The sequence below is a fragment of the Denticeps clupeoides genome, chromosome 1 (assembly GCF_900700375.1).
Source record: "Denticeps clupeoides chromosome 1, fDenClu1.1, whole genome shotgun sequence".
Classification (NCBI taxonomy): domain Eukaryota; kingdom Metazoa; phylum Chordata; class Actinopteri; order Clupeiformes; family Denticipitidae; genus Denticeps; species Denticeps clupeoides.
Genome location: NC_041707.1, coordinates 7605015 through 7619633, shown reverse-complemented (window position 1 = coordinate 7619633; position 14619 = coordinate 7605015). Strand labels below are relative to the sequence as shown.

General features: G+C 43.2%; 1 protein-coding gene across 1 annotated transcript; it reads right to left on the bottom strand.

Annotated features, from left to right (window-relative positions):
- Nucleotides 1-191: 191 nt before the first annotated feature.
- tyro3 (TYRO3 protein tyrosine kinase) lies at nt 192-14428 on the bottom strand. Its single transcript, XM_028989525.1, has 19 exons — nt 14094-14428; nt 12198-12381; nt 10543-10643; nt 10260-10430; nt 7731-7817; nt 7513-7628; nt 6966-7146; nt 5493-5635; nt 4971-5109; nt 4079-4205; nt 3904-3998; nt 3726-3821; nt 3203-3283; nt 3029-3121; nt 2814-2935; nt 2613-2722; nt 2340-2499; nt 1995-2131; nt 192-1896 (listed from the first exon to the last, which is right to left on the bottom strand). Exons 1-19 carry the CDS (start codon nt 14161-14163, stop codon nt 1485-1487), a joined length of 2625 nt encoding a protein of 874 aa, XP_028845358.1. The 5' UTR covers nt 14164-14428; the 3' UTR covers nt 192-1484.
- Nucleotides 14429-14619: the final 191 nt, after the last annotated feature.

Genomic DNA, 14619 nt, shown 5'->3' with positions numbered 1-14619 from the left:
TCTGGATAAGGGAGTCTGATAAATGCTGTAAATGTCAGTCTTTATTATCGCAGTGAGCAAAAAAACCCAGTGCTTCTCAAGCTCAAATTAGCCGAGGCACAAACCTTTTGTGAAATAAGGAGATCCACACATGGCCATAGAAGAAAAGGTTGTCCATGAAGTGTGGAGTTCTTCTTCAATTCTACAGGAACGATCAGCTTCATAGGTTTTCTTCATTTGATGTGCAATCTGCTCGTTTTGACACTAAAACACACCTCCCAGACTCTCATGGCTGCTGCAAAACTTTCACCGTGAAGAATCATGAATCATGAACACCCCTTTTTATTCAGTTTCAAAACACTTTCATTCAGTACTTGATAAAACATAAAAAGTGTTTTCACTTATCTGCAATTTTTTTTTAAACATGGAAAGGGATCATTTAGAACAATTTGAATTCAAGTTGCTTTTGCTTTCTATGCATCAACATTACATTTATCCCAAGTCACAGTTTCCCTCACTCCTCCTCCAGTACAACCAGTGAACCTCGGTTTTATCCAGACATCAGTACAAAAAGTCCTGTAAGGGGTTCCGTACCTTGGTTCCCATTTCACCTCTCCAATGCACAACCGATTGGTCTTCATCTCAGCACATAGAGTCTCAGAACTGAGAGTCGACCAGAGGATTGAAATAAATCCTCCACATTGAGACATTAGATTAATCGGGCTGGTCAAAAGCTTTTTTTTTTTTTGAACATATGTTAATACTTTTTTCCTGAACAATATTGGTTTTCAGATTGACAAAGGTCTGTGGATGCAGAATGAAACATACATTAAAGAAAGTCCAGTTTCCATGACTCAACTTTCAGACAATATTGGTTTTGTTTGAGATTTTATGGCCATGTCTTCAAAACAGATGAACATGTTTTACAATAAAAAAAATGAAATGGCAACATCCATAAATAATCAGTTATCCCTTGCTATCCCCTTATGCACTGGCTCTGGTCTGTGTAGTTCTGAAACCAATCAGCATAGGCTTGGCAAAGCGTCCTTTCACAGTCTCGTACGTGTACATATCAGTAGCTGTATTACAGGTAAGCGTTGTTTAAAGTAATCAATATATTCTTACATACAGCAATTAAACCACTACATGACCCCACCAATAAAAAAATGGTAGAGTTGCATTAAAAATTAGTTATCTTTGTACATCTAAGGTGCCTAAATGTTATAATTTAACATTGCTCGAGTAAGTGATTGTAGCTTTTGTGACGTTTTTTAGTCATTGCACAATCAGAGAAAAAAAAAAAAAAAACAGCCACACAAAAAAAATTGAAGAGTTCAGCTCTGAACTGGCTGCTTGTTTTTCATACAAAGTTCACCAAAGGCATAGAGTCTTCTGTTCGTCACAAGCTGGCCTTGTGTTTTTCTGATCTGCTTCCCTCTCACCAACTCTGGAAGCTGGGGCTGACTATGAGCGTACAGTACAATTAGTCTTATGGGAGACTACGGTCACACATTGATGATGAAGTCCTCGTCTTCCTCCTTAACATCCTCTGGTATTCCTTCCAACATTTCAGACACCTGCCTGCCATCCTCGTCTATCCCACCACTGGGTGGCCCAATAATGTAGCGGTAATCCCCACCAATGGCCCGGGCTGCCCCCGAGGCGATCATCAGCCAGTCTTTTTCGTCCTCCTCCATGCCCACGCACTGCCAGGGCACCCCCCACGACGGCTCCTCGGGGCCGGAGGCCACGGCACCTTGATCTGAATCCTCTGCATTCAGGTTGACATAGAGCAGCGGTTCTTTATTTGGTGCTGGAGAAAGGCTGGCTTGTATTCCTTCCAGCTGCTCGATCAGCCTTTGGAAAGTAGGCCGGCACTTGGGCACTGGACTCCAGCAGCTATGTATGATCTCATAACTGAAAGGGTAGTAGAGGGGAGAAAAATACACTATACATTAGGAAAGAATAAAGAATGCCTTTATTATGAACCTCTTTACCATCAAAGATAAACTCACATATCATCTCTGCAGTCAGGTGGCTGTTTAAGCCTCTCACCCCTGATGAGGTATTCGTAGATTTCAGAGTTCTCCACTCCCGGATAGGGGGTCTGCCCACGGGCCATGATCTCCCACATGGTCACTCCAAAAGACCACTATGGGTGGATTAACAAGGGAAAGTTTTTACAATTACGAATGTACAGTCCATCTTACATTTAAGCAAAAAGAATTTTGTAACCGGCATGATTTTTGAAATGTGACAAATTGCAATGGTGTTACTATGGTCAAATGCTGAAATACTTGATATTGTCTGATGCACTCTAAATAATCTGTTGGATAGTAGTGTGTTTGTGTGCATTTTACCACATCGCTTTGAGTAGTGTAAACGTTGTCAGCCAGACTCTCCAGCGCGATCCACTTCACTGGTAGTTTGGATACGGAGCCTTGTCGGTAGTAGTCGCCACTGTAAATTTTTTTGGACAGGCCAAAGTCTGCCACACACACAGTCATATTTTCATTTAGCCTAGGAGCAAAAGACAGAGAGAGAGAGAGAGAGATATAAAAAGTGTGAAATATCAAATGCAAAACATGAAAATGAAGCGCAGTATTGACTGGACCAGGATTAGACTGAATTACATGCAGTTGCGTGCAGCCAGGTCCCTGTGGATGATGTTTTTGCTGCTAAGATACTCCATCCCCTGAGCAATGTCCAGCATAAACTGCACCAGTGTTTGAAGTGACAGCATCTGTAGGAGGGAGAACAATCCGGTCATCTTCTGTAAGTGGATTAATGGGGTCGAATATGAGCTGAGGGTTTCTGGTTTGCTGTGCACTCACAAAGGGCTCGTCCCCCAAGCGAGACATGAGCAAGAAGGTATGCAAGTCGCCGTGCTTCATGAATGGCAGGATCACCATGGGGATGGGTAGACGCTGCTGCGGCCGCCTGTGTAAACTCACCCCTGAGGATGAAATCCAAACAAATGAACAAATGAAATCGACTTTTAGATTTATGACTTGTATAGTGTAAATCCTGGCCAATTTCGTGTACCGACCAATGAGCTGAATGACGTTGGGATGATGGAAGTCCTTCATGTAGGCAGCCTCTTTCAGGCACTGCTCAATGTCACTTGAAGAGGTGATGTCAGCTGTGCGTCAAAATCACACCAAATAACTAATGAGTAGGACCTTTAAAACCACACAGCATCAATGTAGAGCAATACACTCACTCTTCAAGACTTTTACTGCCACTTTCTGCACAGAGCTGTCCTCAATCTTCAGGAAGGCCTCCCTCACTGAGCCAAATTCCCCTATAAAAGGTTTGCAGAGAAAGCTAGTTATATGTAATCAGAGATTAAACTAGTTCAAGTTTTTTTGTTATGTGCAGAGTGCAATGTACCAAGCATAATGAAATTCTTACTTGGGTACCATCTCTACACACGGGACATATATGACTTCAAACAGACCATAGAAGACAACCATAAATAAATATCTAAGTAAGTAAAGTTGAGTAACAATCATCTTAAGAGCAAAAGGCTGATATATGCAGAATAAATGATATGACATTTAAGAAAAACATATCAGTAGCCTACCTAAACCAGATATCCAGCAGTCAGATATTACAATCACTGGATGGCAATAATTTCCCTTACACATTCATGGTCTGAGAGGGCTTTTTTTATCACTACACTATATTAGCAATCATTACTGAAAACATGGGCTGCGGTGAAGCAGTTATTATTCAATGCTGACCTTTGCCAAGCATATGGCCGAGTGTTAGAAGCCTCTCTGGGATCAGCACATCCTGAAGCTTGGTCTTCAAGTCATCGTTGATGCCCAGACTGTCCACTAGAGGGAGAAACATGTAAAGGAACATTTAAAAGTCAAACTTTCAGAATATCTAAATGTAAAGCGGACATGCTTCACGTACAGGTAGACTCTGTAGGGTCTTGGCCTTGTCTGTTGAAGGACCTGGCAGCTGTGAACGAAACTGAGCTCTCATCCCCTGGAGGTTTGAATGCTGAACTGAAAAGATGCCATATTTGGACTCATTAAACATACATGTTATGAACGTTACAGACATTTGGCTAGAAAAGTGGGTTTACCCAAACTGCGTTTCCTTGTTTCTCCGATGCACAAGAACTGTCAGGAGAAGACCCAACATGGTGGCCACCAGCAGGCCCAGCAGCAGGCCCACCCACATATGCCCTCTCTGAGTGGATCTGTGTAGAACTGCACAAAGCGATTTACAATTTCACACAACTCTAGTTCCACAGTAAAACTGGGTGACCTACCACCATTTTTAATGCTCTGTTTTCTCCTCAAGCCTTTCAGCCAAATGGATTAGTTTAAAAAGTGATTTGTTTGATTTCAGTCCAGCACAAGAGCTTACTGCCAATTCAACCATTCATGAACATTCCTCAATGTTCAGTTTCCTTTCAGATTTAGGGATGAATTTATCTGAGCTTCTTATGGCAAGTGGCAGAAAAGTACCTAGATTGAACAAATTTCCATATCTATGTGGGAATAGGGTCAAACATTTCGGACACTTGAAATCTCTCCACAAAACATGTTAAAGAGGCACATCATGCTACTAGAAGCCACTGATTCCTGGATGTCTTTGAATATTGTAGCCCTATTTTCCATGTGGTTTAATAGACGTAGCAATAGAAGAACATCAAGCATATCTTCAGGTTTTACAGAAATAACCAGATACAATCAATTAAAGAACTTATTGATAATTATCTACTATATGCCATAAATGTAAATCAGTTTTCAATCAGTTTTCAAATAAAATGAATTTTAGATTTGCTTGTAATACTACTTGTTCATAGTGCTATCAGCAGAAATAAAAATTTTAAGAAATCTCTGTTATGAACCACATCAAATACAAAATAAAAATTGCACATATTGAGATTATCAGCAGTTTAATTCAAGCTACAGAGAAATCCAACATGCATGTATTTTGTAGTCAGTGTTCATAATCATCTGGCATACCTGAGGCCGGCATCACGAGCACAGGCTGGCTCCATGGTCCACACCCAACAACTGTACATGCTGACACCTGGAAAGTTGCATTGAAAAAGCGTCCGCCACCAGACAGGCGAGCCACGTTCTCTTTAAAGAGCAGTTCGTCCTGCACAGAGGAGACAGAAGATGAGGCGTGGTAGTAGGGTGGTAGTAGCCTATGAACCAGAAGACCCAGGTTCAAATCCCACTTATTACCATTGTGTCCCTGAAGCGTGGACACTTAACCCTAAGTTACTCCAGGGGGGACTGTCCCTGTAACTACTGATTGTAAGTCACTCTGGATAAGGATAAATGCCGTAAATGTAAATGAGGCATTAGCACTGTTGATGATGAGAATTGTCAGTTATTCTTAATACGAAATTTAGAACATTTGATTAACTACAGATCCAGAAACCACACAATCACTCATTTTCATCCAAATTAAAAATCTGATACTAAAGATCTGATACTAATTTAATAAAAAAAAAAAAAAAAGTAGTGTGTCAATACCTGACTCACTCCTCCCTGGTCCCATTGTATTTTGTAGGCCTGCAGTCGTCCCCTGAGCTCCTCCTCCTTCAGGGTTGCCCAGCTCAAGGACAGCTGTTGTTCAGTGAGATCAAAGGTCAGGTTCTTGGGGGCAACCAATGGCACTGTGCACCATAAATGAAAAAGAAAAAGAAATTATCCTATCGCTTCTACTTTTACAATTACAAAAATAATTTTACAAAAAATCTTAATTTTTTTTTTAATTTTGCAATGGCACCTTCTTTTGCCATGTTTTATTTGTTTATTTTTTTCTACATTTTCAGTTTTTAAGCTACATGCGTTTCCTGTGAAACAGTTCAAAAGCAAATAGTTAAAATTTAAATAAAGTCTGGATGTTCCAAAGGTCAATAAGTAGTTTCTTTAAATAAATAACTAAAATTATTGGCCAAAATAATTGAAATTATTTTTTTCCCCCTAAAATTTAACAGCCTGAATTCATTGACTCAATCAATGTATTTGGACTGAAACCTGGACCCTAGAACCCCATGAAATGATTTTCCCTAAGAAATCCGCAAAATCTGCATGCACTAACCTACAACTCCATCTGATGGCAGCACCAGGACATGCGCTTTCGAGCCAGCTACACATTGAAATGGATTGGGGCCATGCACAATGGAGCATTGTACCAACGGGGCTGGAATCCACTGGACTCGAGCCAGTCCAGCCAGTTTACTAACATGCAAACAGGGTCAACAGCAGAACCCCCAACGACACTCCCCTAAGCAGCCCCGCTCTCAGCCCCCTGCACCCCCTCACACGGGTGGCTTCCGGAGGAGGGGAAACATGGGTTGGCCTTTCCATCAGCTTGGCCTGTTTGTTTGTTTTCTTGAGCATAGCCAACAACCACAGGGTATCAGGCAGGGCAGGAAAGAGATGGCAGTGTGTTCTAACCTCAGATTGATAAGAGTTTGAACAAGTGCTAATGCCAAATACTATCCTTTTTACATAAAGATGGAGTCTTTATATCTTCAGATATCTGGGTGAATTGAAAAATGAAAGTGAAAGTGATTGTCATTGTAAAACACAGCAGCACAGCACATGGTGCCACAACGAAATGTGTCCTCTGCTTTTAACCCATCACCCTTCGTGAGCAGTGGGCAGCCATGACAGGCGCCCGGGGAGCAGTGTGTGGGGACGGTGCTTTGCTCAGTGGCACCTCACTGGTACCTTGGTGGATCGGGATTCAAACTGGCAAACTTCTGATTACGGGCCGCTTCCTTCACCACTAATCACTACTTTCAGTAAAGTGCTGATTCACGAATTAGGTCAAAAGGAACAGCACTCCCTGATCGCAAACAGGACATACAGCCTTACGTCAGCATGAGTGACAGAATTGCTTTTTAAAATGATGACAAAACCATGTCATCCCCATCATTTAGACTGACCATCATTCAGTTAAAAACCAGAAGCAACTGAATCTCAATACATGTTTACCTGATTCTGGAGTCTGAAAGCCCACCCAAGGTGAGAAGGGTGACGACCCCACCTCATTGTCACACTGGACTCTGACGCTGTAATTAGAGTAGCAGTCGAGACCGCCAATGACCTTCTGGTACGGAGGCACCATTTCACGCCAGACAGGAAGCTGCACCTTCCTCCCGGATTTCTTTGTCATCTGCAAAGGGTTAGAAAGAGAACAAAAGAGCATATGTTACTATTCAAGTAAGCAATGGCCTTCATGTGGGAATATCTAACTGTGGGAGTCTGGAGTTGAAGAAGCTCAGTCCATAAAAAATAAAAAATGTCGCTACGACTCAGAAGGGTTTATCACACCACATCCCATTACAACAGAGTGAATAAAAAAAATTGTATTCATAATTGGGGGTCCTAGTGAACCAGAATGGATCACTTCATTGATTTTAACATGAAAGCACGTTGTAAGTCGCTCTGGATAAGGGCGTCTGCCAAATGCCTTAAATGTAAATGTAAATAGCCAAAGGTAAATCACAACAATTATGTAAATTGCACTAAACACACCTACCTGGATAGTACAGGTATTTAGGTCTGAGTGACCATTGAATCCAGGCACCCAAACCAAGGTGATATTACTCTCAAGAACCTGGAGCACCTGCACATCCTGTGGAGCCTCTGGCAGCACTGCAGACACACGTACAGAAAAGGAGCAAACAGAGAGAGAAACCTTTCATTCTTCAGCATTTCATTCATCTGAACACCCACAGAAGAGAAATCCACACTCACCTTTAATGTGCACTGTGCCTGTACGGGACACCGACAGGCCTCGGGCATTCTTCGCTTCGCAGTAAAACTTCACACTTTCATTAACACCTGGAAGAGACCCACTGTATCACTATAAAGCTTAAATTATAGAGTTATAGTCTATCTACAGGTACGGTTGCCAGGTTGGAGTTTCTGTCGCACTGACCATTAATTCTGACCCACAGTCTAAGAGCCAACATATGGAAAAATTATGTAACCGTTTGTAAGACTAGTAGCAGTGCAAAATGTGACATAAGAAGAGAAAAAAATAAGCATAAACTGAAGAGTAAGAAAAATAATGAGGCTACAGTGTGCACTTGGTGCAGCACTACTTCATATAAGCACTAATTCAGACTTTCTGTTAGTCTGAGGCACAAAGAGAGGTTATAGATGGTTAACTTGAAAACTTGACCAGATATCTCTGCATCTCAACACAATACAAAAGCTTATTATTCAAAATCATGTTAATATTGGAACACACATGTGAATACACCTTTTAAAAATAGCAGCGCCTCCATTGTAAAAAAGATAAAAAGATTTCACAAGATAAACAACTGAATGTTATCAAAACGGAAAATATCACACATATTATATTCACACTTTTTATAATCCCATCCTTGCCCTGGTTGTCAGAGGCGACATGATTAGCACTTTAGCTCAAGCCAAATAGATGTCAATCTAGTTACAAAGCATGAGTGTGAACAGCTTATCCTGGCAGCCGACTACAGCTATAACATTTACTGTACAGGCCAAAAGTTTAGACACACCTTCTCATTCAATGTGTTTTCTTGATTTTCATGACCATTTACATTGGTATTCTCACTGAAGGCATCAAAACTATGAATGAACACATGTGGAGTTATGTACTTAACAAAAAAAAAAAACTGAAAACACGTTTTATATTCTAGATCCTTCAAAATAGCCACCCTTTGCTCTGATTACTGCTTTGTACACTCTTGGCATTCTCTCGATGAGCTTCAAGAGGTCGTCACCTGAAATGGTTTTCCAACAGTCTTGAAGGAGTTCCCAGAGGTGTTTAGCACTTGTTGGCCCCTTTGCCTTCACTCTGCGGTCTAGCTCACCCCAAACCATCTGGATTGGGTTCAGGTCCGGTGACTGTGGAGGCCAGGTCTCCACTTTTTGTTAAGTACATAACTCCACATGTGTTCATTCATAGTTTTGATGCCATCAGTGAGAATCTACCAATGTAAATGGTCATGAAAATAAAGAAAATACATTGAATGAGAAGGTGTGTCCAAACTTTTCGTCTGCACTGTACATTTATTCAATTAGCCAACATGCGCAACATCCACTCACTAAAGACTGGTTCGATGTGGTTGCACATCAATAGAAGCAGGATCAGATAGATGCAAGTTCAGACCATGCATTAAAATTTGGGTGATTTAGTCACAAATTGCCGCTTCAAATATGTCCGTAAAAATTGGCCATTAGAGTATCTCCACATGTGCTTGGAAGGACAGGAATTCATTTCTCCAGGACATGCATAGGCATGCACTGTTAGTTAAGGGGGTTTTGCACAGAAAATTGTTCTCAAGTAATAAAAAAGGCTTGTTATCATTAAAGTCCTAGAAAATAAAAGGTGTGGCACACTAATTATCACTAATGTGGTTTCTGCAGTCAGGTCAAGTTTTCCCACCTGTCTCAAATTCCACAAAGAAAAAAAAAACGGATGATCTTAATTTAGTTGCCTGAAAGAAGGCATAAAATGAGGCGAGACAACCTGTGGTGGTTCAGAGTCCCAGTTCCTTCCTTATTCCTTTTATTGGTATTGGTTTATTTTAGTTCTCTACATGGAGTTTATTGAAGGCCTATGCATCGCCACTCGCAGCACACAGGTCCGGTTAATGCAAGTGAAACAACACATTATATGGAAATGGGAAGTGTGTCTTATTGCTCCTCAGCCGTATTGATCCCCTCTGATCCAGCCAATTAGACATGTACTCAGCTGTACTGCAATACACACAGCTAACACCCCAAATATATATATTTTAATTAATGAAAGGTGACCAATGCGACACCAGTGTTTAGTTAAAATGCTATTTACCATCTTATTTGCATAGCTGTTGTTGAACGGTCCCTGACAAATATAAGCAAAAATATGTAGGCTTGGTGCTCGATGCCACCCTGCAGTGACCTTTGACCAAGTTCAGTTGTCCGCACGGCTTGGCCGTCGCCATCTGATGAGATCCTCAAGGTGCGGCTATTATGTCATTCTGTAATTCATTAACATGACCCTGAATGAAGGTGTACTAAGTAGGTTTACTGAATAATATGCCAATGTTGAAGCATCAGACATCATGTTTGCTTGTTCTATTTTCTCCATGCATTTTACCGTCAATGTAGGATGAGTACATTTACCCATTAAAGATGCAAACAGGGTTATTGACAGCATGATACACAACCCCATCATACCACAGCAGTCACCTCTTCAGGTCACAAAAAAGGAGCATCATTAGTACATTAGTCACCATAATGAAGCTGTGGGCTTACCAGAAACACGGAGTACTGAAGGAGAGGGCTGGGCATTGCCCTTCTGTTGCCCCCCAACCCACCACAGCACCTCCACTGGCTCTGGGGGTCCCACAGCTGCACACGTGAGGTTGAAGGGCAGAGCAGGGAACGTGGCCACATCCTGTGGCTCCAGCACAAAATGGGGAACGCCTTTGAAAAAAGAAGAGCTAAGACTGGGGGTATGCAGATACACGGACCAAAGCCAGTAGAATGGTGTTTATACATTTGAACGTGTTTCACTTCATTCGATAAGATTCGATACCTTCTACAGTAATCCAGGCGGGCTCAGACGAAATGGACATGCCGTGAAACTCGACCTCGCACCAGTACTTCCCAGCATCCTGCTGCTGTACTGACTTCATGCTGAAAGAGGACGAGGGGAAAGACTTAAACCCTAATCAGGACACATATGGCGCCCTGTCCATTTGACAGATTGACAGACAGACAGAATGACAAATGGCTGTTTATATAAAACAAATACAGTAGATTACTAGGGTGCAAGTTGAGTCCCCTTGGCACAGACCTCCCTAATGAAAGGATGGGCTCCTTTCTATCAAAAATCTCCCCTCCAACAGAGCTGGTGGTGGCACTGAAGTGTGTGAATAACTGGGTAAAAAGATGTCCAGACCACATTACCGTAATGTGCACCTACCCTCAGCCCACTCCCCATGACGCCCCTAGGCAGACGACATGTGACGTGTGGCAGGGCTGAGTGCAGACATTTGAACGTTAAAAAAAATGGCCACGATGACAGAGTTCACTAATGCCGCGAGTTACAGGCAGTCCCCTGAGCCGTGCATTACTCACAGGCGGATGACAGCATTCCACCACGGTCATTATTACCCCGTCTAAATAGGGTGCACTGGTAAAGCAGGCGGCCTAATGCTGATTAAATGATCCCTAGCTCTGGCCCACTTCAAAGTCCATCTTCCGCCTCCGTGCTGAATGTGAATCAGCTCCCAACATTCACCCAGTCCGATTTCTTTTATTTACAACACACACCATTTCTTCATGACACCAAGAATGCTACCGGTCTGAGGTCTTCACTAAGAAGGACAACAGGGAGTTACATTTATGGCATTCATCAGACGCCCTTATCCACAGCGACTTACAATGCTACCTGACATTTAGGGGACAAAATCTCATGATCACTCTACAGACACAAACATATAAAAATTACTTATCAGCTAAATGAATTAATGGACCTGTGAGAAAAATGAATTCATCAAAATAAAATGAAATTGTCTTAAACGTGTTAAAAAGAGCTAAAGCACTTGTGACAATGTCAGTTATTGAGGATCATAATCAGAAACTGGATATTTGTGCTGCAACCATACTCATAATACACCACAAGGGGTGACAGTAGTCCAGAGGGAAACAGAGGGCAGTGGTTAACCTAGCGGTTAAGGGAGCGGCCCAGTAAACAGAAGGTTGCCGAGCTGCCAAGGTGCACCGTTCCCACACACGTCTCCCCGAGCGCCTGTCATGGCTGCCCACTGCTCACCAAGGGTGATGGTTAAATGCAGAGGACACATTTCGTTGTGTCACAGTGTGCTGTGCTGCAGTGTTTCACAATGACAATCACTTCACTTTCACCTACGATCCAGACAACTACAGTGTCACAGGTTCAAACCCCACTTACTACCATTGTGTCCCTGAGCAAGACACTTAACCCCGAGTGTCTCCAGGGGGACCGTCCCTGTAACTACTGATTGTAAGACGCTCTGGATAAGGGCATCTGATGAATGCTCTATATGTAACATATTTTAAAAATAGATAAAATAGTAAAATGCAGTGGTACAATGAAATGATGTGGTTGTCTGGACCAATCAGAGGAGTCATTTCACCACATGGTCCACTCACACTGGAATGATTTTAATAACATTGCGAAGAGCCCTGCCGGCCACAGCTCATTACCTATGGAAGGTCTCCCAGTGCTGCGCCTCTAGCGTGATGTACATCTGGTCCGTGCTGTAGAGCTTCTCGCCATCCTTCATCCAGGCTATCTCCGGTTCGCTCAGGCCCTCAACAGCACAGCCCAGGCGGGCTGAGTTCCCCTGGGTCACAGTCAGGTTGGCAGGGCTCTTGGTGAACCGTATACCTGGGGAGGGGGGACCATAAACGCTCAGGCTGGACATTCCTTGGTCAAGGAATGCGTTAATGGTGACAACATTCCACAAGCAACATAATTGAGGGCTACAGAACATATAAAAACTTGTGGAAAACGGCGAGAAGCTGTTCCTGGAGTTTTAAAGCGTCCCTTCTGTACTGGCATCTCTGTGTTTGTTGGCCACGGTGCTGTTTCGCTGGAAAGCGCAGACGTCATGCGTCCGTGAAAGCTTTGCTCTGTGATTTCAAACCCCAGCTGCATCGGGGCTCAATGGCCATATTCTTCCCACAGCGGCGACCCCGAGAGAGCCATTTCTGTACACCGTGCATGTAGTTCATTTCAGGAGGGGCACCTTCACCTCCTGCAGGTTTTACCCGCCTGTCCTGTGCAGGACAGCTGAGTGGTGATGGTGGCAGTTTGAAGGCAGACTTTGTTTATTAACTTATATACAGTACAGGCCAAAAGTTTGGACACACCTTCTCATTCAGTGTGTTTTCTTTATTTTCATGACCATTTACGTTGGTAGATTCTCACTGAAGGCATCAAAACTATGAATGAACACATGTGGAGTTATGTACTTAACAAAAAGTGGAGACCTGGCCTCCACAGTCACCGGACCTGAACCCAGTCGAGATGGTTTGGGGTGAGCTGGACCGCAGAGTGAAGGCAAAGTGAAGGCAAACACCTCTGGGAACTCCTTCAAGACTGTTGGAAAACCATTTCAGGTGACGACCTCTTGAAGCTCATCGAGAGAATGCCAAGAGTGTGCAAAGCAGTAATCAGAGCAAAGGGCGGCTATTTTGAAGAAACTAGAATATAAAACATGTTTTCAGTTATTTCACCTTTTTTTTGTTAAGTACAAAACTCCACATGTGCTCATTCATAGTTCTGATGCCTTCGGTGAGAATCATCCAACATAAATGGTCATAAAAATAAAGAAAACACATTGAATGAGAAGGCGTGTCCAAACTTTTGGCCTGTTCTTTATATATACAAAAACTTCCAATAAATACAGATTTAAAAATATAAATAATAAAATGTTCTCCCTTCTCCATCTCATCGCTCTCCATACTAATAACTTGGACCAGCCATTATAGGCCTGGACCAAACCATTTAATCATCGTAACATTCAAACAGTTTGTGATAAATAAATTTGTGATAATCAATTAATAAACTACTAAACATTTAAAAAAAAAAAAACAACAATATTGACATTCACTTATAACTAATTATGCACCGTTACTACTCCTCGGACCCAACACCATTGGATTACCCTAACCGGCTGTTCACAGTGCTGGAAGTACCGCCCAGAAGACCCAGGTTCGAATCGCACTTACTACCCTGGTGTAGGACGTGTCTCCCGCGGGACTGTCCCCGTCCCTACTGGTCGCGAGTCGCTCTGATAAACAACCTAAATGTACAACGGGTCGATTCGTCCGGTTTGTACCGTAAAATCCCCAGTTCCCATGCGGGTCCAGGGGCAGCCCGGCCAATCAGAGCGACGACGAAATGTACGCAGGTACGTCGACTTCGGACCCTCGTTTTAAAAACGGAAAGAAATGTCTCCGTCCGCCTCGAAGTTTGAAAGCCCGAGTCGCCCGTAGCTGCAAATAAAAGCGGCGAGCGGGGACGTTTAAGGACGAAAAACGTGCCGGTCGGCGTCGCAAAACTTTTTTTTTTTTTTTTTGGCGATAATAACTCACCGTGAAATCCGGCGACGGCGCGGAGCAGAAGCAGTCCGAGCCACGGCGAGACTTTCCTCCCGCTTCCCATCGTGAATTGTTACTTAAAAAGAACCGACGCGACGCGACCGCGACTTTCCTGCGCGTCCCATTTAGACGCGGCTTTCCGCGGCTCGGACAAAAACGACAGTCGGCGGGGCGGAGAGAGAGAAACGAGAGAGATTCGTCCAAATTCCGCAAACACGATCAGCGGCGGTCCAGCGGGACATCTGGCATTCTGTCCCCGTCGTGCGGGGACTCCCGTCGTGCCGGAAAGCGAGATGTTTTCCCCGGCGGCGCGGGATCGGGGCTGCTGGTGGAATGTGTGTGTGTGTGTGTGTGTGTGTGTGTGTGTGTGTGTGTGTGTGTGAGCCGCCTAGAGATGCTGTGGAGAATTGGCGGATAGAAACAACACTTCTGTTTTTTTTTTAATTCCCCTCAGCATCTCGCTTCATCCGAACCTGGTCTCCCACGTGGCTCGTCAGAACTTTACTGTGATGGAGCAGGA